Genomic DNA, 25623 nt, shown 5'->3' on the forward strand with positions numbered 1-25623 from the left:
CACTTATCGTCCTAGAAGGTGGTTAATGGGTATGGAAACCTTTTTTCTGCGACACTTGGAGATCCACACTTGTCGCTACTGACCTCAGAAACGCAAATTCTCGCATAGTTTTGCATATACTATGAGTCATGTCTTACATCGATTATAACCCTACGTTCAAAGTCTGTTAACTCGCGAGGAGCTATTAGAACAGTCCGGTCACAGATCATGTCTACACTCGTCCCATAATCCTCATCTCACTTGAACATTTGGGCATCGAACGAGGGTACTTCTTTTATTAAATGTTGCATTACCCTTCAGAATGGCACACATATATGCACTAATTTCCAATACAGTCACCAAGTCTGGGTAAACTACTGTTGCAACTTTCAACAAATCGTTCAATACTTGGACGATAGAAATCCGCTCCTTGGTCGTGAAGCCATTAGAGAAGTGCTATGTGAACATCCTTATCGTCGGAAAATCTACAATTGCTGCGAATCAGTTTCTTTATTCCTTGGACAACGTCGTCTGTGGTCGATGTTGATGGCCTGCCTACCTGTGTGGCTGTGATCAGATTGTGCACCATTTCACTATGGCTGGACGCGGCATTGCATTTGTTCTATTTACCGCCAGAAATTCGTTGGGAATCTGTGTGCAGTTTAGAAGCAGTGCCTATAAGAATCATACCATTCCATGTACTTCAACTTTGGAGTACGTCTCCAGTTGCCACGCCATATCATATCACTCCCATTCTGTGATGCACCTGTGATTCGTAACGTAGTAGAACTGTCTGTAAGAAATTCAGACAAGTACCCCCTTCTAACAACAAACCACTCTAGCTGCACAATCATGTTAGTGTGGGATGTCATGTGTAGTTTACTTTTCCAGGTCCCCACGTACGGGACACATCTTCACCCTGTTGGTGAATAGAATGCACCACCTCATGTAATTTTCGACGTGTTTGTCCAGTGACATGGGCGTGAATCAATGTGTACCGCAACTTGTCAATGCTGGAGACTGTTCTCCTTGCTTCGAGCACCTAATGGCAGTATTACCACACCTATGCTAATCTCTATCCTGTGACGTGTCGTGAGGAAAAGCACACGTTTGAGGCGGTGGCTTCTACGCCTCATAGCGATGAGGTAGTTCTGGATGGTACACATGTTGACTCGTTGTGGGACTGGCGAATAACAAACAGCTCTATTATCTGTCTGTTACAGTCCCCGGTTGTAGATGAGTACTCCAGCCATCAACACGTTATGCCCACGGCACTTAAATGGCTGCGGTTTTACTAGGATAGGAGTACTCATGGTATGACCTTGAAATGGTGGCATGGAAAAAGCCAATATCTGCCTGATGTCTGAGATGAAGTGTTCCTGAGTTGAAGTGCCCCACGATATGGCTATGATTAAATACGCTGGTATTGGGCATTTTGACCAACTTGCTCTTGGTTGCCATGCTGGCATTTAGCTCTAGGTCTGATTAGATCCTAATAGTGTGACTCGCCAAAATATTACATTTGTTGTGGTGACAGTATGCTGTTTTGAGTGTATTCTAGTTAAAAAGTGAATTGTTGGTAATGTCTCACTACGTTCTTCTGGTCTGATTGCATAAAAACGGAAGCAAAGTATGTAGTTTTGAAAACTACGAGAATAACAGTGCTGTTGTTTCCAGGCAGCATCTCCTAGGTAAGGGATTTGGAACCAGATGGCATTGGAGATGAAGGCGTGTGGCGTGAGTATTGGCATAGGTCAAGAGACGGGATGTAGCTGGGTGGAGGTGGATAGGTTTGCACTTTTCCAATCTTAATTTGGGAAATGGAGAGGTTGTGAAGGATACAGATGAAAGGAATTAGTTCATGTTGTTGGAGGAGAAGGCGGTAGAAGTCACTCTAGAAAATGACATGAAGTGTGTGGAGATATAAAGAATGTGAGGCATGTTGCTAGAGTCATGGCAGCAAGGCAGTGTTGTCAAGAACTGGCGATACAATTGGGTAACCAATTTTACAGGTGACATAAGAGTTCTAGATCATTCGAGACGCGAATGAATTGCGAAGGTATTCCAGGTGTTTGAGGAGGTATGGCAACTATATAAAATGATGTGAGTGACAGAGTGTAAATGGATTCAGAAAGCGGAGTGCGTGGCAAGTAAGGAATTGGAGGGATTGCTAAAACATAGGAGGGTTGAACACTCCTGCGACATTCCCTGGGTGAGAAGAGCATAGATGAGGGAGGGGCTTGTAGGCAGGTATGACAGTCGAGGGATTTAGTGCCCATGGCTGGCTGGTTAGTAGTTTTAGTCTACTGTGAGCTTTCTTTTTTCTTTTCGTTAGTCGGCGTGGGAGGTTGTATCTGATCGAGTTTGTAGTCCAGTGTGTTTTGGTGTTTCAGTTAGCAGAGTTGGGCGGTTGTGGATTCTATGAAGAAAATTTCGAGGACGGAACGCTCTGGTAATTTAGCCTATAATTATTGCTTGGGTTTTTGAAGGCTTGACAAACAGGAACCACTAATTACACCAGGAGGTGTAATTATTGAGGTAGAACTGGAGGTGGAAACTGGTCGAATGGAAGGCAGGTAGGACAGCAAGGAAAGTGATCTCGTTGGATTACTGAAGTAGGTACGCGTGAGAGGATGGTTTAGGAATATCGGTTGTGTATAGGACATGAAGGATATGTAGGTTGTGTATAGGATATGAAGGAACTCCGCCAAAGCCGGTCCCAAGCCCAGTTGAAAAAGGAGGAGGGGGAGGAGTAACACCTCGTTAAAAAACCTTGGTTCACCTGGCCCAGGTGGTAGTACCTCGTGAGGGTCCCTTGCCAGGGAAACGGTGAAGACCTCAAAGGCAGTGAAGGCGGCGATGAAGGTCATCAGAACGGCGGAACTGGCGGAAGAGGCAGGCTTTTGTATAAAAGCACCAGACTGTAGCGTCTGTTCCCACAGTGGGCGGCTACAAAAGGTGTCTGTCCCACATGTTAGTGGCGGCCTTACTTATAATTCTAAGCTAAATGCTTGAATTTTTATCATCGAAATGTTCAACTACCTTTCCCCAAACCAAACTTTCACCTAAGACATGATGGTAAATTTCAAAAGGAAAACTACTCCAGGAAGTAACCAATCTTCCATCGCTATTCATGGCGGTGCAACTAGGCCTTTGGATTCCGGAGAGCCTAGAACATCATGTAAGGAAGAGTCGGAGCTTCCTAGTACTTCTTCAAAGATAAGACCCAAGAAAAAACATCTACTGGGGACTCTGAATATCAACACACTTATGAAAATTGGAAAACCTAACGGACACTCTCAATCAACGCAACATACTTACATTAGCTCTTCGAGAAACAAGGTATCTGGATGAAAATGCATTTGAATCAGGTGGATACAGGATCTACAAAGGAAAACCAGCCATTAAAAATTCCAATAATACGGTTATATCGGGGACCGCATTTATGGTCAAACAGCAACTTACAGAATCAATAACTAATTTTAGCTCCCCATCAGAACGAATTTCATTTCTAACGTTCAAGTCAGGCAATAAACGTTACACTATTATAAATGCACATGCACCTGTTAAACAACATAACAGAACAAATGTTGAGAAAGTGGAAGATTTTTGGGAAATGCTAGAACACGAAACATCCATATTACCAAAAGAACATATAAAAATTTTAGTGGGAGACTTTAATGCACAAGTTGGCATAGAAATAAAATTTAAATCAGTAGTTGGAGATTATTCAGCACATGCAAGAACCAACAGAAATGGGGAAAGACTCATAGATTTTTGTAGACAGTTTAATCTAAAACTATTGTCGACATGTTTCAGGAAACTTGCAAGAAAGAAAAAAACGTGGGTATCACCTAATCCAAATCAAGGTGAATATCAGTTGGACCATGTGGCAATAACGACTCGCAACTACAAGGAAATCTTGGATGTCAGAGTGAGGAAGGGCCTAAACATAGACTCAGACCATTATCTGATAGAAATAAAGACCATGTTCCAACCGAACAAACCTAAACCAAAACCAAGAAGATTTCCAAGAGTAAACACTAAATTTCTCATGCAAAATCAGGACAAATTCTGTCATATACTAAATACAAGAAAAATGGATGATTGGGAAAAAATTAAAGAAACAACGCTAGAGTCAGTTAAAGAAATGGGACAGCCACGAAGAACACCAAATCACAGATGGTGGAACGAGCTGTGTGATGAAGCAATTGACAATCGACTAAAGGCATGGAAAAAATGGAACAGTAATAAGAAACACGAATACTGGGAAGTGTTCAAAGAAGAAAGGAAAAAGACAACAAAAATCACCAGATCAGTGAAAAGAAAATATGATAAAGACAGATTAGAAGAAATGGATTCAGACTTTAAAAGGAACAACACTAGAGACTTCTATAAGACTTTCAGAGAAGTTTTAACAGGATTCCAGTCACCAAGTTTACATTTTAAAGATAAAAATGGAAAAATGGTTTTAAGCAATAAAGAGAACTGCCAAATTTTAGCTGAATACTTTGAAAATCTATTAAATTGTGAGGAGCCTAATGACAGGTTACAATTTCAAAAACCACTACATGAGAATCCACCATCGGAACCACCTACAGTAGAAGAAATAGAAAAGATTACCAAAGCATTGAAGAATAACAAAGCACCAGGTGAGGATGGAATAGTAGCAGAAAGGTGGAAACTAGGGGGCTTATCCGCATGGCAGAAAATTCACAAAGTAGTTAAAGACATTTGGACAAAAGGAATCATACCCAGTGACTGGAAACAAGCATTGATCCACTCTCTCCATAAAAAAGGAGATAAAACAGACACCAACAACTACAGGGGCACATCCTTGTTACCAGTGGCATACAAAATACTTTTTAAAGCACTATTAAATAGAGTAGAGGAACAAGCAGGAGCTAATATAGGAGATTATCAAGCAGGATTTAGAAAAGGTCGATCATGTGCAGAACAGATTCTTAATTTAAAAACAATTTTGAGAGTGAGAGCTATACAAAATAAAAATAAAAATTTCTTTCGTAGACCAAGAAGGCCTATGACTCAGTTTACAGACGAACACTATTCCAGATACTCTATGAATCAGGGATAGATGAAAACACCAGAAGACTTGTTGAACAAACGCTCACAGATACAACATCAAGAATTAAGTTTCAAGGCGAAATTTCTGAACCATTTAAAATCAAAACAGGAGTTCGATAACGAGACGGACTGTCCCCAATTCGCTTTAACTTGGTGTTAGATAAAATAGTAAAAACGTGGGAAAGCACATTAAAAAACAGAGCATAAAGGGTATAAGCATGGGCCAAGGAAAGAACAAATTTGAAGTGAAATGTTTAGCCTTTGGGGATGACATGGCATTGATAACTGAAAACCGAACAGACGTAACAGTTATGCTTGATCTGTTACACGAGATTGCTGAAAAGACTGGGCTAAAAATATCCTATGAAAAAACCGAGTACATAGAATACAAACATGATACAGAAAAGTTTATGAAAACAAAGTATGGATAAATTAAAGGAGTTGATAGATTCAAATACCTGGGGGAGTGGATCCAAGCCAATGGACTGGATAACACAACAAATAAAGAAAGAATAAAAAAGTTAGAATTTGCATATAAATTAACACAAAACTATTACAATAAGAAATCAATATCCATACAAGCGAAGACTAAACATTATAATTCAGTTATTAGGACACAAGCAACGTACGGATCAGAGTGCCTAACATTGAATAAGAAAGGTGAATTAAGAAAACTAGAAAAAAGAGAGAAAAAAATACTAAGAAAAATTCTAGGTCCTGGGAAAAACAAGGCAAATAGGTGGATTAAAAGGAGAAATGAAGACCTATACAAAAATACAGAAAAGATCACAGATACAATGAGGAAGAGACGGCTAAAATTTTATGGACATTTAAAAAGAATGGAAGAAACACCGATTACAAAGAAAATTTTCAATTACGTTAGTAAGCTGAAAAAAACTGTAGGATGGATAGAAGCAGTAAAGAAAGACGCCAACAAAATAGGTGTTACAGAAGAAATAACACGTGACAGGAATCACTTTAGGCTACCTATAGAAAACGCAAACTATGAAGAAGATGAGCCAAAACCTCGACCCAAGGGAGTGTGGACAGATGAGCAGAGACGAGCAGTTGGCGAGAAAATGAAGAAGTACTGGGAAGAACGGAAGAAAAAGAAACACCATAAGTCTTAAGTTGTATGCGGTCCATAGCTGGACAAATTCATAAATAAATAAAAAAAAAGGATATGAAGGAGCGATGACAGGATGAATTGTAAGGGACCCCTGCTGTTGGATTGGATTTGCCGGACTTTTAGTTTGAAAAGATGCAGTTAGGCCTTGGGCGCGCAGTCAGTGATATGGCGCCTCCAACCGCGCGGCTGCTCCTTTGCAACTGATGCTTTTATGTTAGGTGTTGTGACTGACATATTTAATTCTGTGCTTGGCGTGGAATGGAGACAAGGAGCAAAGGCAACAGCAGATACGAGTTAACGTTTGTTACTGAACCTTATCCTTGTGTTTGAATATAGCAACAAAAATGGATGACTTTCTTGAACAATCATCGTGAAAGAAGGCAAACATTGATGAGGTGATCCTGTATAAACAAACTTCTCCTTCCACTCAGCACGTGCTCGTAGCTTCCCCACCCCTTTCACACGTCGGTAATTGGCTGCTAACGGAACGCCGCGAGTGCAACACCGCATTGTACGTACTCTTATATTAGCGGACCGTTTCGCGCCTACCAGCTGATCAGCGCGTCACAAGTGTGCCTCCTCGCCGTAGCCATGCCTTCGCTCGCTCCTACAGTGAAGCTCAACGACGGCAGGAGCATGCCGGCTTTCGGGCTCAGCACCTGGCAGGTAAACATTTAAAAAGGAGCACTCTCTGAACGAGAACTCACAAAGCATTTTTTATTTTGGGTATCTGCAACTTACTTGGAAAAGAGTAATATACAGTGTCTCAAATTGGTGGATTTTAAAATTAATAAACGCGGTCTCTGAAATACATACACAGTGTTAAAAGGTCATAGATGTACCCATCGCTCCTAGTCAAGATATATTATTCAGTAAATACTGTCTACATCACATTGGCGAACCAAGGGTGACAAAGGCGTGGGGCCATCCTGATTTAGGTTTTCCGTGATTTCCCTAAATCGCTTCAGGCTAATGCCGGGATGATTCTTTTGAAAGGGCACGGCCGACCTCTTCCCCTACACTTCCCTAACCAGATGGGACCGATGACCTCGCTGTTTGGTCTCCTTCCCCAAATCAACCAACCAAGCTACCATTAATTTCGTAAAAATTGGTGGGTGGATCACGTCATTATAGACCCTTGTTTCAAATTTGCCTGCATCTAAAAGGAGGAAAAAAGTTTAAAAGAAGAGGGCACTAAAAATTTTTTAGAACTCGGGATTGGCAATAAAAAATAGTTTCTACTAACGTGATTACTTGGGGCACAATGCAAGCTACTGTGTGGAATGGTAGAAGGTGGCACTTTCTTACTGGTGTGACAGCAGGGTGACCCGCTGTTGAGAAGAGTAGAAGCGACCCGTACGAGAGACTAAGATGGAATAACAGCGGAACGGAAACTATCATAAAGACGCTGTTTCGTCACGTCCTCATGGCTAGGAGCGCTTGGTTGCTCCCTTTACAAATCAAATACTAGTGAATTTTATTACGTACTCATTACTTAAACGTATAAACAATCCAAGTTAGCTAGAACGCCATTGTAAGGCAATCGCTCGCGACAAGAGGAAGATCAGCATGCATGTTCGAGGGAATATTGTATCGTACTTTCGGACAACACAGGCACTGCAATATCGTATTGATTGACAGAGTTGTTGATATCCTACTCAAGGATATCGTACAGAATTCTGTCCAATTGGCGCGTTAGATCGTCGAAATCCCGACTTTCTCAGTTGTGGATAGATCCGGCGACCTTGCTGCCAAGGTAGGGTTTGGCAAGCACGAACACAAGCAGCAGAAACTGTCCCCATGTGCGGGCGGGCGTTATCTTGCTGAAATGTAAGCCCAGGCTGATTAGCCATGAAGGGGGGAGGGAAACCCAATCGTAGAATATCGTCGACGTACCGTTCTAAGGGTGCCGCTGATGGCAACCAAAGGGGTCCTGCTATGAAATGAAACTGAAATGAAATGGCACCCAAGACTATCGTGGTTGTAGGACCATATGGCGGGCGACAGTCACGTTGGTATCCCACCACCTTCTGGGTCTTCTCCTGACACGTCCTTGCTGGTCATCGGGAGTGAGTTAGAAGCGGAGCTCATCACTGAAGACAATTCTATTCCAGTCAACGAGAGTCCAGGCTGAAAATGTGATGGTGGGATACCAACCTGACAGTCAGCCGCCATACGGCGCAACCAGGAGCGATGGTCTGCTGTAACCACTTCATTTCGTAGCAGGACCCCTTTGTTGTCGTCCGTGGCACCTTGCATCTCAGCGGTACGCTGGCGACATTCTACGTCCCATTTTGTTGCCCTTCATGGTAAGCTATCCTGAGCTTACATATCAACAACATAATGGCCGCCGCACACGACGGAGAGTTTCTACTGCTCGTCTTCGTGCTTGCCGAATCCTAACTTTGCCAGGAAGGTGGCCCGATCTCTCCCGGTTTGAGAACGTTCGGAGCATTATGGGCCGGGCCCTCCAACCAGTCCGGGATTTTTGACGATCTAACGTGTCAGCTGGGCAAAATTTGGCACGATATCCCTCAGGAGAACATCCAACAACTGTATTAATCAATCACAAACAGAATAACTATTTGCATAAGGGCCAGCGGTGGACCAACGAAATATTGAGATGCTCAATCCGTGAAGCTCTTTCACTTGAATAAATCATCCAATTTCTTTCTGAAATTGTAATCGTTTATTTGTCTGTAAATGTAGATCATATCCACTGATTTCCATCCCATTCGGCTAATTCCTTCGCGGGACGTCTTTTTTGATATTAAAAGCGTACTTTCACATTATAAGACGTTGTGTAAAATTTTTATAAGTTGACAGAAAATCTTCGAGTATGCAACCTTGTCTGAATCTGACATATCACTCAGTAAAATCAATTCAGCGTGGAATATTGTGAAATGAGAGACAGGGGAAGAAGCCATAGAAGATAACATTATTTCTGTTAGCGAGTGGAAGCACTGTACAGCACAGTTCACATGTAGCAGATACAGTGAAGCGCCAAAGAAACTGGTGTAGGCATACGTATTCAAATACAAAGGCATGCAAACAGGCAGAATACGGCGCTGCGCTCGGCAACGCCTATGTAAGACAAGTGTCTGGCGCAGTTGTTAGATAGGTTACTGCTGCTACAATGGTGGGTTATCAAGATTTCAGTGAGTTTGAACGTGGTGTTATAGTCGGCGTACGAGCGGTGGAACACAGCATCTCCGAGGTAGCGATGAAGTGGGGACTTTCCCCTATGACGATTTCACGAGCGTACTGTGAATATCAGGAATCCGGTAACTTCCGACATTGCTGAGACCAGAAAAAGATCCTGCAAGAACGGGACCAACGACGACTGAAGAGAATAATTCAAAGTGACAGGAATGCAACCCGTCTGGAAATTGCTGCAGATTTCAGTGCCGGGCCATCATTAAGTGTCAGCGTGCGAACCACTCAAGGAAACTTAATCAATATGGGTTTTCCAAGCTCGTGTTCCCTGCACGACACAAAACTTTACGCCTCACCTAGGCCCGTCAACACTGACATTGGACTCTTGATGACTGGAAACATGTTCCCTTGTCGAACGAGTCTCGTTTCACATTGTATCGCCGGCTGGACGTGTACGGGCGAGGAGACAACCCTCATAAATCCAAGGACCCAGCATGTCAGCAGGGGACTATTCAAGCTGGTGGAGGATCTGTAATGATGTGGAGCGTGTGCAGTTGGAGTGATATGGGAACCCTGATACAGCTAGATACGAGTCTGACAGGTGACACATAGGTAAGCATCCTGTCTGATCACCTGCATCCATTCATGTCAAATATGCATTCCGACGGACTTAAGTGACACCTCATACATCCAGAATTGCTAGAGTGGCTCCAGGAACACTTTTCTGAGTTTAAACTCTTCCGCTGGCTACCAACATCCCCAGACATGAACATTATTGAGTATATCTGGGATGCCTTGCAACGTGCTATTCAGAAGACATCTGCACTCAATTGTACTCATACGTATTTATGGAGAGGCCTGCAGGATTCATGGTGTCAGTTCCCTCCAGCACTACTTCAGACATTAGTCGAGTCCATACCACATTGTGTTGAGGCACTTCTGCATGCTGGCGGGGGCCCTAAACGATGATACGCAGCTGTACCAGTTTCTTTGGCTCTTCGGTGAATTTTTAATAATGAATTTCTAAAACGTAGGTGAAAATATTGTTGCAAATGTCTGGCTACCTAGTCGAGTGGTAAGTGAGGCTGAAGCCATGCGGGTTCGATTCCCAGTACTGCCTGGGATTTTTCCTTCGTGAGAGGACTAGTACGAGTTACACTCAGCCTCATGATGCAAACTGAGGAGCTACTCGACCGATCTGTAGCGCTTCCAGGGTCAAGAAACCCAACAACGACCGGGAGAGAGGTGTGCCGACCACTTGCCCCTCCATAGTGCTCACAGTGACGCCACTGATGAAGGATGCCACGGCGGCGGGCGAGCCCGATTGACCCGTCTAGGGTCAGAGCGTTGAAAGTCGAATTTTTGCAAATATTTCAGAAGAGAAAGCAAAACAAGTCACTGAAGAAGCAGTGCAGAGGACAATAAATATTGATGGCACAACCCCATCTGAACTAAGGACTATGACTCTAATAAGTGAAAGTTCGTATGGGGTGGGTAACACCTCCAACAAGACAGGTTCATATGGGGTGGGTAATATCTCCAACAAGACACTAACAGTTGTGGCCCAATATATACATAATCACTTATGTAATGCATCATTAATTCAGGTTGGTTTCCCAGACTGATTAAAATTTGCCACTGTTAGGCCTCTCCATAAAAGGGTGACTCCACAGATGTCAGTAACTACTGCCATTGTCGCTCGTTACATCATTTTCTAAAGTTTTTGAAAAGAAGATGCACTCCAGAGTTGTCATTCACCTGTGTAGTGGCGGGATACTTGTCCAGTCACAATTTGCATTTCAAAAGGCACTCTGCGGAGAAGTGGAACCGTCCATTTGTCGCTCTGATACAGTCGACACTTGGCAGCGTGACAGAAGGACGAAAATATAGACATCTGTTATCGCTTAGGTGCCAACACGCAATAGCTTCTGAGAGAAAAAAAGGTTGAAGTTTCGACGCGAATTCATCAAGCAACTCAAGCATTGGTGGCGCAGTGGCTAGGACAACAGTCCGAAATTTTGCGCCCTGTGATCGAACCCCATCTTAAGTCTTTTTTTGTTTCGTTGTCACGAAAGTGTGTGACATCAATATAGCTTATGACATCGTGAAGTACAATGGAACTGATAGCTAAAGAAATAAGAATTTTATTAAAAATGGATTTAACGTCACAATTGACACTGATTAACACCTTCCAGAAAACCACCACCAACAGTTTTCGTTTGTCTGCAAAAAGTTAGTGACAAATTTGGTCCTTGAGTAAACCAGTTAATGGAACATCAGAAGACGCACGCAACAGCCGCAAAATCTGGAAAGCTGACAAAAGGAACCTGTCACCAGTTTCTGGACAAAGTGCGACGACCTTACGTAAAAATAGAGCCGTTTCTATGTATTATTTATACGAGGATGGGCAAGACGATCCCTTCTTATACGATGGGCTGTTTGTCGATGGACTCGGAATACCGTCATGTTCTAGCCTTGAACATGGCTGACGTTCAACATACGTATTTAAGATCGCGAGGTTGTTTTCCTAAAGATATTTTTCTGCTTTGAATGTTTTTGTGAATGTGCTCATTCTCTTCAAGTACAAAATACGAAGCAAACATCGAAATACTAGAATCCTTATGTTTTTGTTTTTCAACTACTATTAACTATACCGGGTGTCCCAGGTGGAATGGTCAGTATTCAGTGTAACGAACATTCGAAGCAAAAACGTCTAGTAAACATGGACTCTGCACAGCTTAAAAGGTATGACCACTTCCTCATCTTCGATGCTGTGAAACAAACCTCTACTACTTTGCTTTCTATAGATTGAGAGGTGGCAGTGTGGACCAAAAAACGAGAAAAATGTCCAGTAAACATGAGTTCTAAAGCGCATACCTTATGAGATGTGAGGACTTGTTCATATTCACTACTGTGCAACACATCTCTTGCACTGAATGAGTGCTCATAGCTCTTGAGATACGCGTTTTAGAGCCTATTTTTACTAGATAATTTTTTCTTCTTATGATTCGTACTACTTCCTCCCAAAAAGTGGAAAGCAAAGAACTCGCAGTAGAATAGCTACATTTCACATCATCGGAGATGAGGAGCAGTTCATAACTCTGAACGTACGCATTTTAGAACCGAGGTTTACTATACTTTTTTGCTTCGAATGATCGTTCCTGTCATGTCCCTGAGTATTGGCTGTTCGTCCTGGGGCACCTGTATAATATCTGTGACAATACAATCTGTTTTTAGCAGTATTTGATATGCATATTTGTTTTGTCAACAATTCCATTTTATTTTACAATGTCACAAAAAATATTGATGTGACATAGTCGTACCTCCGTGACAGCAAAAACTGGATTCGAACTCGGGGCACAAAATTTCTAAACTGCACTCTTGCCCATTGCGCTACCAACCCACTTGATATACTGATAAACTTGGTATACTGCGCGGGTATACTGATGAAATAGCGTCGAAAGTTTAACCTCTATTTCCTAAAAAATTATTGAACGTTGGCACCTAAGCCGAAATAGATACACCTTTGTTTCCATCCTTCTTTCACCATTCCGAGTTTCGACTGTATCAGAGAGAGACGTGTAGTGGGTTCCCCTTGTGAGTCAACTACTTGCTCATTTAATCAGCCATAATAAAATCTTTAAATAATAAAATATCATCAGTTGGGATCTTCTGGACTTCCGAAGGCACTTGACTGTGTCAGTCATAACAGCCTACCTCGGAAGTTTTTATGGAGTATGTGGTTCTCCACAATCCTGTCTTAATTCGTATAAGAATGTTGCTCTATGCTGCTCAGTTAATATAAAGAGGGACGTCAAATGGGGAGAAACTACAATAGGAATCCTACAGCGTTTGATCACTGATTCACTGCTGTTTTTGCGTTGTGTTAACGAGCAATCATTTTACTTGACTCAGGATGCAGAATTATCCTTGTTTGCAGATGACAGAAGCACTGTTGTGAAGCCGAGCAAAGCATCATCGGTGAAAGTTTTTGAGTGAAAGTTTCTGAGTGGTTTCACACAAATGGGCTACCTTTAAAGTCTGAAATACACACCACAACCAGTTCTGTGCAGACGAAAGTATCCCACCTCTTATTAACCTAGTATACCAACAAGAAACAATGAACAGGGTAGAAAATTCTGAGTTCTTAGGTGTACATACTGCTGAAAAATTAAAGTGGAAACCCCATATAGTAGACCTACTATGTATCGAGTTAAACCCCATATAGTAGACCTACTACGTATCACGTCTAGGTTAGGCTACTTTTGCCAAAGGAATAACTGCAGCCTTGAGGACACAGAAGTCAGTAAGTTAACGTATTTTCATTCATTGGTGTCTTATGGGAACATATACTGGGGTAAATCCCCACCTTGGCAAAAAGTATTCATACCGCAAAATAAAGGAATTAGAATTATGTGTTGGGTTCCACGCGCACATGTCGCAAGCATCTGTTTAAGCAATTGGGAATATTAACCGCAGCATTACAGTGTACTTATTCACTTATGAAATTTGTTATGAACATTCCATTTAAGTTTGAGAGTAACCGAGATATCCACGTACATACAGTACCAGAAGGATAAATTATCTACGTTACCATTTAATGAATTTCACTTTGACGTAGAAAGGAGTGAAATAAGTAGGTACAACACTGTACGACACTCAACCGACGGAAATGGAGGTAAAGTGTCTGACAGACAGCAGGAGCGTTTTCAGTTGTTCGTTAAGGATATTTTTCTTAACAAAGTCTTCAAAAATGGCTCTGAGCACTATGGGACTTAACATCTGAGGCCATCAGTCCCCTAGAACGTAGAACTACTTAAACCTAACTAACCTAAGGACGTCACACACATCCATGCCCGAGGCAGGATTCGAACCTACGACTGTAGCGGCCGCGCGGTTCCGACTGAAGCGCCTAGAACCGCTCGGCCACACCGGCTGGCAACAAATTCTTCCATATTCCTTAGAGGAATTATTGAATGGAAATAATTTGAACTTTTTACCGAATAAAGTAGCTGACCAACATAAGGCCATCAAAATATTTGTGTCATTTTTTAGATGTATGCTCTAAAAAAAAACAAAAAAAAAAAAAAACGACACACCATGAAGGAGTAATCCGAACGGGATGGAAATTGGTAGATATGATGTACATGTACAGACAAATAAACGATTGAAATTGCAGAAAAGTTAGATGTTTTATTCAAGAGAAAGAGCGTCACAAATCGAGCGAGACAACAACGTGTTGGTCCAAAATGGTTCAAATGTCTCTAAGCACTACGTGACTTAACGTCTGAGGTCATCAGTCCCCTAGAGTTAGAACTACTTAAATCTAACTAACCTAAGGACACCACACACATCCATGGCCGAGGCAGGATTCGAACCTGCGACCGCAGCAGTCGCACGGTTGCGGACTGAGCGCCTAGAACCGCGAGACCACCGCGGCCGGCTAGGATTCGAACCTGCGACCTTAGCAGCAGCGTAGTTCCGGACTGAAGCACCTAGAACCGCTCTGCCACAGCGGCAGGCCAGTGTTGGTCCACCTCTGGCCCTTGTACAAGCAGTTATTTGGATTGGCCTTAATTGGTAGAGTTGTTGGATGTCCTCCTGAGGGATTTCGTGCCAAATTCTGTCCAACTGGCGCGCCAGAGTGTCAAAATCCCGAGTTGGTTGGAGGGGCTTGCCCACAATGCCCCAGACTTTCTCATTTGGGGAGAGATCGCGTGAGCTTGCAGGGCAAGTTAGTGCTTGGCAATCCCGAACACAAGCAGTAGAAACTCTCGCCGCGTGTCGGCGGCCATTATCTTGCTGAAATGTAAGCTCGGAATGGCTTGCCACTAAGGGCAATAAAATGGGGCGTAGAATAGCGTCAGCATACCGCTATGCTGTAAGGGTGCCGCGGATGACAACCAAAAGGGGCCTACTATAAAAAGAAATGACGGCCCAGACTGTCACTACTAGTTGTTGGGCTGTATGGCAGCAACGGTCAGATTGACATCGCACCAATGTCTGGGACGTGTCCAGACATGTCTTCTCTAGTCATCGAGGCTCAGTTCGAAGCGCGACGCATCAGTGGAGACAACTATACTTCAGTTAATGAGATTTTAGGCCAAAGACGTGCCTGAGGACGACCCAGTCAGTGGTGGGATACCAACCCGACTATCGCCCGCCACATGGCCCAGCCATGAGTGATGGTCTGGTGTGCCATTTCATTCCATAACAGCACCCGTTTGGTTGCCATCCGCTTCATCCTTACAGCACAGTGGTGCGTCTACGACATTCTATGCTCCATTCTGTTGCCATTCATGGCAAGCCACTCTGGACCTGCATTTCATTAAGATAATGCCCGCTTGCACATTGCGAGAGTTTCTACTGTTGTCTCAAACCCTACTTGACCAGCAAGGTCGCCAGATCTCTCCCAATTGAGAATTTTTGTAGCATTACGGACAGGGCCCTCCGACCAGTCCAGGATTTTGACAATCTAACATGTCGTTTGCACAGAATTTGGCACAACAACTTTACCAGCCAACGCCAATCTGCTTGCATAAGGGCCAGAGATGGATCAAAGTTTTATTGACACACTCAATTGGTGAAGCTCTTTCTCTTGAATAAATCATACAATTTTTCTGATATTTTAATCATTTGTTTGCCTCTTACAAGTACGTCACATCTACCGATCTCCATCCTGTTATTTGTCCCACCCTATTTTTGTCCATTTTGTTTCATTGACACGTTTCACATCATAACGTTTATCGTGAATATGATCCATGGAACAAGCAACTAACTAACTAACTGACTCAACTTCCTTACATCTAAACACACTATGTCCGAAGGGGACGACGGAGAGTGTGGTGGGGGGAGGAGGAGTGTTGGCTGTCCCCTCCTCCTGGAAGATGGGGTCATCTATTTTCCATTTATTACTAAATTCTCACGCATTTGTAGCAATTATTCGCATATTTAAGATTGTGGTGTGTTACAGAACACGTCATTTGGCATGACTGCTCAGTAATATGTCACTTTGTAGACACAAGGATGTTTAGTTCAATCCTAGTCTGCTAAAAGCCTATTCTAACAGCCAACCTAAGTGTAGTTTTGGAGGTTTCACCTATTCATCTGGTCATCCGTTACACTTTATCCCAGCAACTCAAAAAACGGAGGTATCAAAAAAATATGTTGTCAAAACTAAATAACAGAAGACGTGAAAACAACACAATAAACTCACCAGCAGTGGCAAATGCAAAGTTTTGTACACAAACAGAGTGCTATAGAATAAATTCTAAAAGTGCATTTCCTGTTTTTCCACACTGTGGGAAATTAATATGTCGGTTTTTGCCGATTATTTTCTTTGCTGTACATCAAGATTTTGCCAGTCATTTTAATTTTGTCCGATTTCAGATTTTTAATTTTTATTACCAACCTAACATTATTGATATAGCTTGAAGAAAAATATTTTTTGTGAATAACTCGTTGTAAGCCCAGAATTTAATCATAAGAGGAATGAAACAAAAAACCACCATTCATATTCGGATTAATAATACAAAAAATGTGCTTCGCATACACCAATGAAGTAGGGAAATAAATTTATTACTTACGTATCAAAGAAAACTACTTTAAATTAGTGAGTGGATACCTACACTGAACTGGTACACCTGCCTAATATCGTGTAGGTCCCCTGTGAGCATGCAGAAGTGCCGCACCATGACGTGGCATGGACTCGAATAATGTCTGAAGTAGCGCTGGAGGAAAGTGATACCATGAATCCTGCAGGGCTGTTCATAAATCAGAAAGAGTACTATGTGGTGGAGATCTTATCTGAACAGCATGTTGAAAGGCATCCCTGATATGCTCAATAATGTTAATAATTTCGGGGGAGTTTGGTGGCCAGCAGTAGTGTTTAAACTCAGATGAGTATTCCTGGAGCAATTCTGGACGTAAGGGGTGTCACATTGTCCTGCTGGAATTCCCCAAGTCACTCGAAATGCACAATGGACATGAATGGATGCATTTGATCAGACAGGATACTTATGTATGTGTCACCTGTCAAAGTCTTTTCTAGATGTATCAGGGGTCCCATATCACTCCAACTGCACACGTCCCATTCCACTGCAGAGTCTCCACCAGTTTGAACAGTCCCCTGCTGACATGCAGCATCCATGGATTCATGAGGCTGTGTCCATACCCGTACATCTCTATCCACTCGATACAATTTGAAATGAGACTCGTCCAATCAGGCAACATATTTCCAATCAGCAACAGTTCAATATCGATGCAGGCGGGCCCAGGCGACTGTGTCATGCAGTCATCAAGGGTACAAGAGTGGGCCTTTGGCTCCAAAAGCCCATATCAATGGCGTCTCGTTGAATGGTTCGCACGCTGACTCTTGTTGATCGCTCAGCATTGCAATCTGCAGCAGTTTGCAGAAGGGTTGCACTTCTGTCACGTTGAACGATTCTTTTAAGTCGTTGTAGGTCCCGTTCTTGCAGGATCTTTTTCCGGCCGCAGCGATGTCGGAGATTTGATGTTTTACCGGATTCCTGATATTTACGGTACACTCGTGAAACGGTCGTACGGAAAAATCCCCCCTTCATCGCTACCTCGGAGATGCTGTGTTCCATCGCTCGTGCGCCGACTATAACACCACGTTCAAACACAATGAAATCCTGATAACCTGACATTGTAGCAGCAGTAACCGATCTAACAACTGCGCCAGACACTCGTTGTCTTATATAAGCGTTGCCGACCGCAGCGCCGTATTCTGCCTGTTTACATATCTCTGTATTTGAATATGAATGCCTATACCTGTTTCTTTGGCGCTTCAGTGTATAATGCTTCCAAAACCAGGAAAGCCACCAGACAACTCCAGATCATACCACCCAATCACGCTACTCCCGGTAATAGGGAAAGTATTCGAAGCAATACTCAGTAACAGACTGTCAGACAACGCTGAGGAAAAAACCGTCATCCTGAGAAGACAATTTAGGAAAGGAAACGCCACTATAGACCTCAGACTAAGAGTCTGTACGAGTACAATACAAGAAAAGAGCTTAACGAAGCAGACCTAAGCTCTGGTCCTGGAGATAGGCAGTGTGTTCGACAGAGTGTGACTCAAGGGATTGGAATGGAGATTCCAACTCAACTAGCCACATTTCTTTCGAACATCCTAGACAACAGGCCATCAAAAATATATCAAGATGAAGCCCAGTTTGTAGCATTCTTCCCAGAAGTACGTGTGCCACAGGGCGCGATTCTCTCGCCCCGTTGTACAATTTATGTACCTTTTGACATTCCACACACAACAAAATGGAATGATGGGCTGGTGCTCTATGTGGATAATACAGCTTGCTGGTGGTATGGACAGTCTGTGAAGGAAAGCAACAGAGAAATCAGTAAATACATCAACCATCTGGCTAAAAAAGTGGAGGATAAAGCCAAACTTCAAAAAACAACTTATGGTATTTAATCACAGACAGGTCTCAAGAACAGAAACTTGAATCTACAAAATGCTTAAGTCCAGCTGTGAGGGAAAAAATGCAACTCAAGGAGACCGCCATCTATTTAGGAACAACTCTGAACAGAACCATGACATAGACTCCACACGTCTGAAGTATGAGAGAAACAGGTTACAGGCGCATCCTAATCTGACTCACAATGGGTTCAAAATGGTTCAAATGGCTCTGAGCACTATGGGACTCAACTGCTGAGGTCATTAGTCCCCTAGAACTTAGAACTAGTTAAACCTAACTAACCTAAGGACATCACAAACATCCATGCCCGAGGCAGGATTCGAACCTGCGACCGTAGCGGTCTTGCGGTTCCACTCTGCAGCGACTTTAACCGCTCGGCCACTTCGGCCGGCTCACAATGGGTGCCAACAACGATACACTGATTCGCATTTGTATGTTAAGCAGAATGCTAAATACGCCACCACTGTGTGGGTAGAGAGCAGATACATTTTAAAAAAAAATCGTTCAAATGGCTCTGAGCACTATGCGACTTAACTTCTGAGGTCATCAGTCGCCTAGAACTTAGAACTACTTAAACCTAACTGACCTAAGGACATCACACACACCCATGCCCGAGGCAGGATTCGAACCTGCGACCGTAGCGGTCGCTCGGCTCCAGATTGTAGCCCCCAGAACCGCACGGCCACTTCGGCCGGCCGATACATTAAACAGAAATTACTGTCACTTGAAAGGCAAATTCTCCGTATAACAGGAAGACTCGACAGAAGAACGAACAATAACATGGTCTACCGCAGCACAGAAGTCTCACCAATGAAAGAGCGATGGATTTTAGTAGCAGCAAATATGAACAAACTGTACTATAAACATAAGCCTTGCGACAGACCTACTGGGCACCACGCCAATGGACGTCAATTTCCGGCAATAAAGTATGAAAATCTACCCAAAAGAATCAGGGAATGTATCTCAATCATAGAAAAAAGTGTGCCGGCAACATAACATAAATAATTAGCCACTTAACACAAGACGAATAAAATAGAGGAACAAGGGCAGATGCTTAACCAACTACAAACACAACACAACGACGCTTGGCGAGGTTTGAGACAGTTTTCCCTTAGTCATCACATCTTCTCCTCAGAAAACAAAAGAATATACAAGAATAATAAGAAAGGAAACCGCCAAATTATAAAAGAAATGGAACCCCAACAGCTAAGCTTAGACACCTAACGTGATGAGTCGACAAAAACGCAGAGCATAGAATCAAGCACGAATACATGCACCTGCTATTATACATGCGGGGGAGGAACGTTGCGAAACTACTCGCAAATAGTCAGCGAAAGACGTGGAAATTTAGCCACATACCAGTGCACACTATCACCGGCCCCTCTACTCATGTAACCTGCTTCTCCCATAAATAAGGAAAAATGCTAAATCAAAAGCAGTTAGCAAGCGAAGAAAGTGTCAAATAAACCATCAGATCGGCGAGCACTCTCCCATTCGAATGATGATTTTACTATCGAGGATGTTGATATCCACGTGGAAGAACAAGAAAGTCAAGCACTGTCTAATGTTCCTTGTGCCCTCTCAGGTATATCATCGCCACAAGAGGGAGAAGGGCAAGGACAGCCATTGGTAATCAATGGCTCCACAGAGACTTCTGTATTGCAGTGGAACTTAAATTGACGCCGATCACATTTGGAAGAACTACTGCTCCTGGCCCAGCAGTTATGCATCTGCTTACAACAAACTCATTCTAAAGTAGCCGACACACCTACATTAAGAGGCTACCATACTTAATGAGAAGGATGATCTTGCTGGAGATAGAACTAAGGGTGATGTGGCTGTTTCTGTCGATGACAGAATCACTCCTCACCTGTCTGTGGCCAGAAAAGCAGTTGTAGTGGAAGTTCTCATGCCTGCTAAGATAAGAGAGTGTTCTTTGCACACATCATGATCCACTTGATGCAGGGGTAGTGACAGAGTTTTACCAGTCACTTCGCAATCCTCCTCCTGGTGCCCTTAGTGCACACAGCGTGCTGTAGGGTTCAGCTACTACACGGGACAGGTGTATTCGAACTACTGAGCGCCTCGTCAATTCAGACATTATCTGCCGTTAGAACTCTGGTCAGATGACACATTCTTCTACAGCTGCAGAGCCGTCTTCAGTAATTTATCTACGTTTCTGCTTTCAAGCTGTTGCAGGCTCTCTCCAGTGGAATGTGGCCACAGATTTGTATTTCAATAACCACTTTCTGGTATGGATCCATTTTCTGACTACGACAGTGACTGACAGCAGACAACAAAGTTGGATGTTCCAAAGGCCATTCTGGTTGCAATACAGTCAGAAGGCCATCTTCAGATACAGGAATGCGTCCAGGAGATCTTAGGTCATATCACCTGTGTGATCCACAAACTGCCGTCAGTTTCATTCTCCAGTCTAGCAGCCACCTCAGATGATGGCCTGTTGTTTGGTGGGACAAAGGAAGGATTCATGTCCCCCATAACAAATTTTTGTTTACCTTAAGGATCTAAATATTTATCTCACTTCATAATACACTCTTTCAGTCTCTCCCTCATCTGAAGAGCTAATATGCCCATAAATTTGTACTTCTATGGCGTGTGTTGACTTAGTGCCTATTTTGGCCACAATAATACGTTCACTACATTGTTAATAGTAACTTACCCGTATTCCAATTTTCTTATTCAGTGTTAGACATACTCCTGCATTACCCCTATTTGGTTTTCTGATACGTCAAAGAACTTAGCTGATCACAAGTATGGTTCTTCCTGCCACCAGACTTCACTAACTTCCACTATACCTAACTTCAGACAGTCCATTTCTCTTTTTAAATTCTCTACCTATCTACTTGAGTAAGGGGTCCAACGTTACACACGCCGATATGTACCAATGACAATATCATCCTAAACAGTTCCTGTCCAGAAATTCAAATGTGGGAGTATTTTACCTCTAGAATATTTTACTGACAAGCATAAAAAATTAAAAGTGCGGAAAACATACTACCGAATGAAACAAAACCATAAATAACTACACAAAAGCTTTCTGATGTCTCTTTTTTTTAGGTTGTCTGTTTACAAATTATTGAGGTAACGTCAACAAACTTCATCAGAACATTTCGTAATTTATATTCAAAAGAAATATATTGGCACATAATTAATCACACCACTATTATTTACTCTCCCGCTAAAGAAGTGAACATCACTTCCCTCACTGAAATTACGGTCTTGCCATTTTTCTCTGTGCTGTCGTCTTCACCAACACACTGTTTCGATAGTAGTTTTGCCTACGGTGTGTAAACATTGATCAAAGTGTCATCTACAGTCTCATAACCTCGCCATTGGCCCTATGGATTGTACTTAAACTCTCCTAAATACTACAGTGAAATGGTGTCCATTTAATTGTCAGGTTTGGAGTCAATAAACTCCTTAGAAAACCTAATTATGACAACCTTTGTCAAGCCGTCAAGACTGCTTTTGGTATAAGAAGACATTTACTTCGCAGAAAGATGCTATCAAGAGACATTATATTCACTGTAATATATTTATGAAGTAATTTAAATAACAAGATACATGTCAAATCTTTCTGGTAGGTTCTCGATGTCGAGAAAGACAAAATTTGAACTGTGGTGTCTCTCCTTTGACTTGAGGGTAGTGCTATGTTCTGGGCTATGGCTAACCTTTTAAGGCATGAAAATGGTCCAGAGTCATATCTGAGGAAATAATAAAAACTGCCTGTCATCGTAGTTGAAGGATAAAAGTCACAACACACACTGATCAGAACGAACATTATGACCACCACGTAATAGCTGGTATGTCCACCTTTGGCACATATAACAGTGGCAGTGCATCATGACATGGAAGCAATGAGGCCTTGGTAGGTCGCTGGAGGGAATTGGTACCACATCTGCAGACACAGTCACCCAATTCCCGTAAATTCCAGGGAAGGGGGTGATGAGCTCTGATACCACATTCAATTACATCCCAGATGTGTTTGATCAGGTTCAGATCTTTCGAACTGGGGGGTAGGGGGGTGGGGGCATCACATCAATTGGAACTCGTCACTATGTTCCTCGAACCAGTGCATCCAATTCCTGGTCTTGTGAAATGCCGCATTATCTTGTTGAAAAATGCCACAGGTGGCAGGAAACATGATCGTCATGAAGGGATATATGTGGTCTGTAACAAGTGTACGATACTCCTTGGCAATCATTGTGCGTTGCATGATCTCCACTGGTGCCATGGATGTCCACGTGAATGTTCACCAGAGCATAATGGAACCGCCGTCAGCTTGTCTCCGTCCCACAGTACAGCTGCCAAAGAGCTGCTCTCCTGGAAGATGACGGACTTGCACCCTTCCATTGGCATGATGAAGAAGGTATCGGGATTCATTGGACCATGCAGTGCTCTGCCACAGTGCCAATGTCCAGTGCAGATGGCCACCCGCCCATTTCATTCATAGTTGCCAACGTCATTATGTTAAAATTGGCACATGCATGTGACATCGGCTGCAGAAGCCCATCGTCAGGAGTGTTCAGTGCACTTTTTGCCCAGACACACTGGTACTCTGTCCAGCATTAAAGTCTGATGCTAGCTGTGCCACAGTTTGCCATCTGTCCTGTTTTACAAGTCTGTCCTGCAGCAAGGGGTGGCCAACCACAGGACATCTACACATGGTTTCACCTTGGTTTCTCTACATGTTGAAAACACTATCAACAGGACTCCTCGTACATCTGACAAGTCGTGCAGTTTCCAAAATGCTCATGCCAAGCCTCCAGGCCATCACAACCTTCCCTCCATCAAACTCAGATAGATTGTGCATCTTCTCATTGCACACATGGGCAGAACCTCACTGATACATCACGCACCATGCATGTGTCTGACTAGAAGTTATTCCTTGCCAGGTGATGCTGCTATCGTCTGGACAGGTTATGGTAATAATGTTCTGGCTGATCAGTTATATGTTTTGTGATGTTGCAGGAAACTCCAGAACAAGTCAGGGAGGCAGTTAAACATGCAATTGATGTCGGTTATCGCCATATCGACACCGCAGCTGCATATCACAATGAATCAGGAGTGGGTGACGCACTGCAAGAGAAATTTAAGGAAGGGGCAGTCAAGCGAGAAGATGTGTTTGTTACTAGCAAGGTAAGGGCATAAGCAGAAATAATAATATACAGGGTGGCTTTTCAATGTGTACAGAAAGTCAAGTAAAATGCAGATAATGCAGAAAGAAAATGAAAAATGATGTGCCATTTTTCACACAAACCAGTATTATGGAAGTATCACTCCTTTTTAGCAGTTCATTAATGACATGTAGGTAAAAATGACTAATCCATACATGAAATGATAACATTATTTATATTTCATGCGTTTGCTTCGTCTAAAAGAACCACGTTGTTTGAAAAATGCATGAAAATCACTGGCCAAGTGCCAAATGAAAGAGACTGACGGCTGTGGAAACACCACACTTCCTGTGGGCTTCATCTGCAGTGCTATACTTTTCCATGTACATGGTTGGTAAAACACACTGCTGTGCAAAACATAAGGACAAGACAGATAAAGTAACATAACATATGAAATACTTGGTGGAAATGAATGAAAGTAAAGGATGTTGCTAGAGATCTCCAAGCTGTGTGCAAAAAGTTGGATATCACACAGGGTCAGCATGACTATAGCGCCAAATTGAGCAGACTCCATAGCAACAGGCTGTTGAAGAAATGGGAAAGGACAGTGTGTGTGAAACAGTGAGCAGTTATGGTGCACCGTGTTGGTGTTCTTCATTAGAGTATGGTCTGGAGACAATATTTGGATGATTTCAGACAGGGTAGAGTGTTCAAGAAACTGGAAGAAGGACGAAGTGTGACAAGTGTAGCCTGGGAGTTTGGTATTGCTTACAGCATTTTTCACGTGCATGGGGAGCATTCTGAACCAAGGGCACTGCCGCCATAAGGAGACGACGTGGTCAACTACGGTGAATGACCGCTACATTGTGAAACAGGCAAGGAAGGACCCACTTCAAAAGCCAGGTGCAATAGTGACTACATTTAACAGGCCTGCAAAGCACGCAGTCTGATTCCCCACAGTGGCACGGTGATTGCATGGGGGTGGTATTTCTGCCCAATGACCAGTACACTGCATTCTATTGATATCTGCACATTGACAGAGCAATTTTCCTGATGTCAAGAGCATTGGGATTGAACCAAGGAGGTCTGGGGTCACCAACTCCTTTCAGATGAGAGCAGATTCAGTCTGAGAAGTGATTATGGATATACCATCATATGGTGTGAGGTGGAGATATGTAATGCACCCAAGAGCATTGAAAACTTGAATTTTTTGGTGGTCCAGGCATTATGGTGTGGAAAATCATAATGCGCATGGCATAATTGACCTCTAAATCTTTGAACATGGTACACTCTGCAGTTAACATCACTGTGACACTGTACTCCATCTCAAAGTACATCTTTTCAGGGGTACATTCAGCTCTGATTTCATTTTTATGGAAGACAATGCACAACCACATCAAACAATGCAAGTGTTTATTATAGTACTGGTAGAGAGCAGGTGTATCCTTTTATTCTGCATCTTCATGATGCGTATGCTATGGACACTTCATTTTTCCAACATGACGAGAACCAAGTTGATAAATATGTTCCTGCTATGAAGAACACTGAGGCAACCTATTGCATGTTGACTGCACCATAAATGAACTTATCTTAATCCCATAGGAAATGCCTAGGAGTATTTGGAACAGCATGCAAAATGTAGCAGTCAACACCTTCTCAATCTCAACAGGACCCAATA

At 42.8% G+C, this 25623-nt stretch overlaps 1 protein-coding gene across 1 annotated transcript in view; it reads left to right on the forward strand.

The window, feature by feature from the left end:
* The first annotated feature begins 6784 nt into the window (after positions 1-6784).
* The window catches only part of LOC124545634 (aldo-keto reductase family 1 member C4-like), a 56384-nt gene continuing 37545 nt past the window's right edge, over positions 6785-25623 (forward strand). The window contains exons 1-2 of the mRNA XM_047124580.1: positions 6785-6859; positions 23800-23967. Coding sequence (XP_046980536.1) covers positions 6785-6859; positions 23800-23967 — 243 coding nt within the window. The remainder of the gene's footprint in view (positions 6860-23799; positions 23968-25623) is intronic.

Source organism: Schistocerca americana, chromosome 8 (assembly GCF_021461395.2).
Source record: "Schistocerca americana isolate TAMUIC-IGC-003095 chromosome 8, iqSchAmer2.1, whole genome shotgun sequence".
Classification (NCBI taxonomy): domain Eukaryota; kingdom Metazoa; phylum Arthropoda; class Insecta; order Orthoptera; family Acrididae; genus Schistocerca; species Schistocerca americana.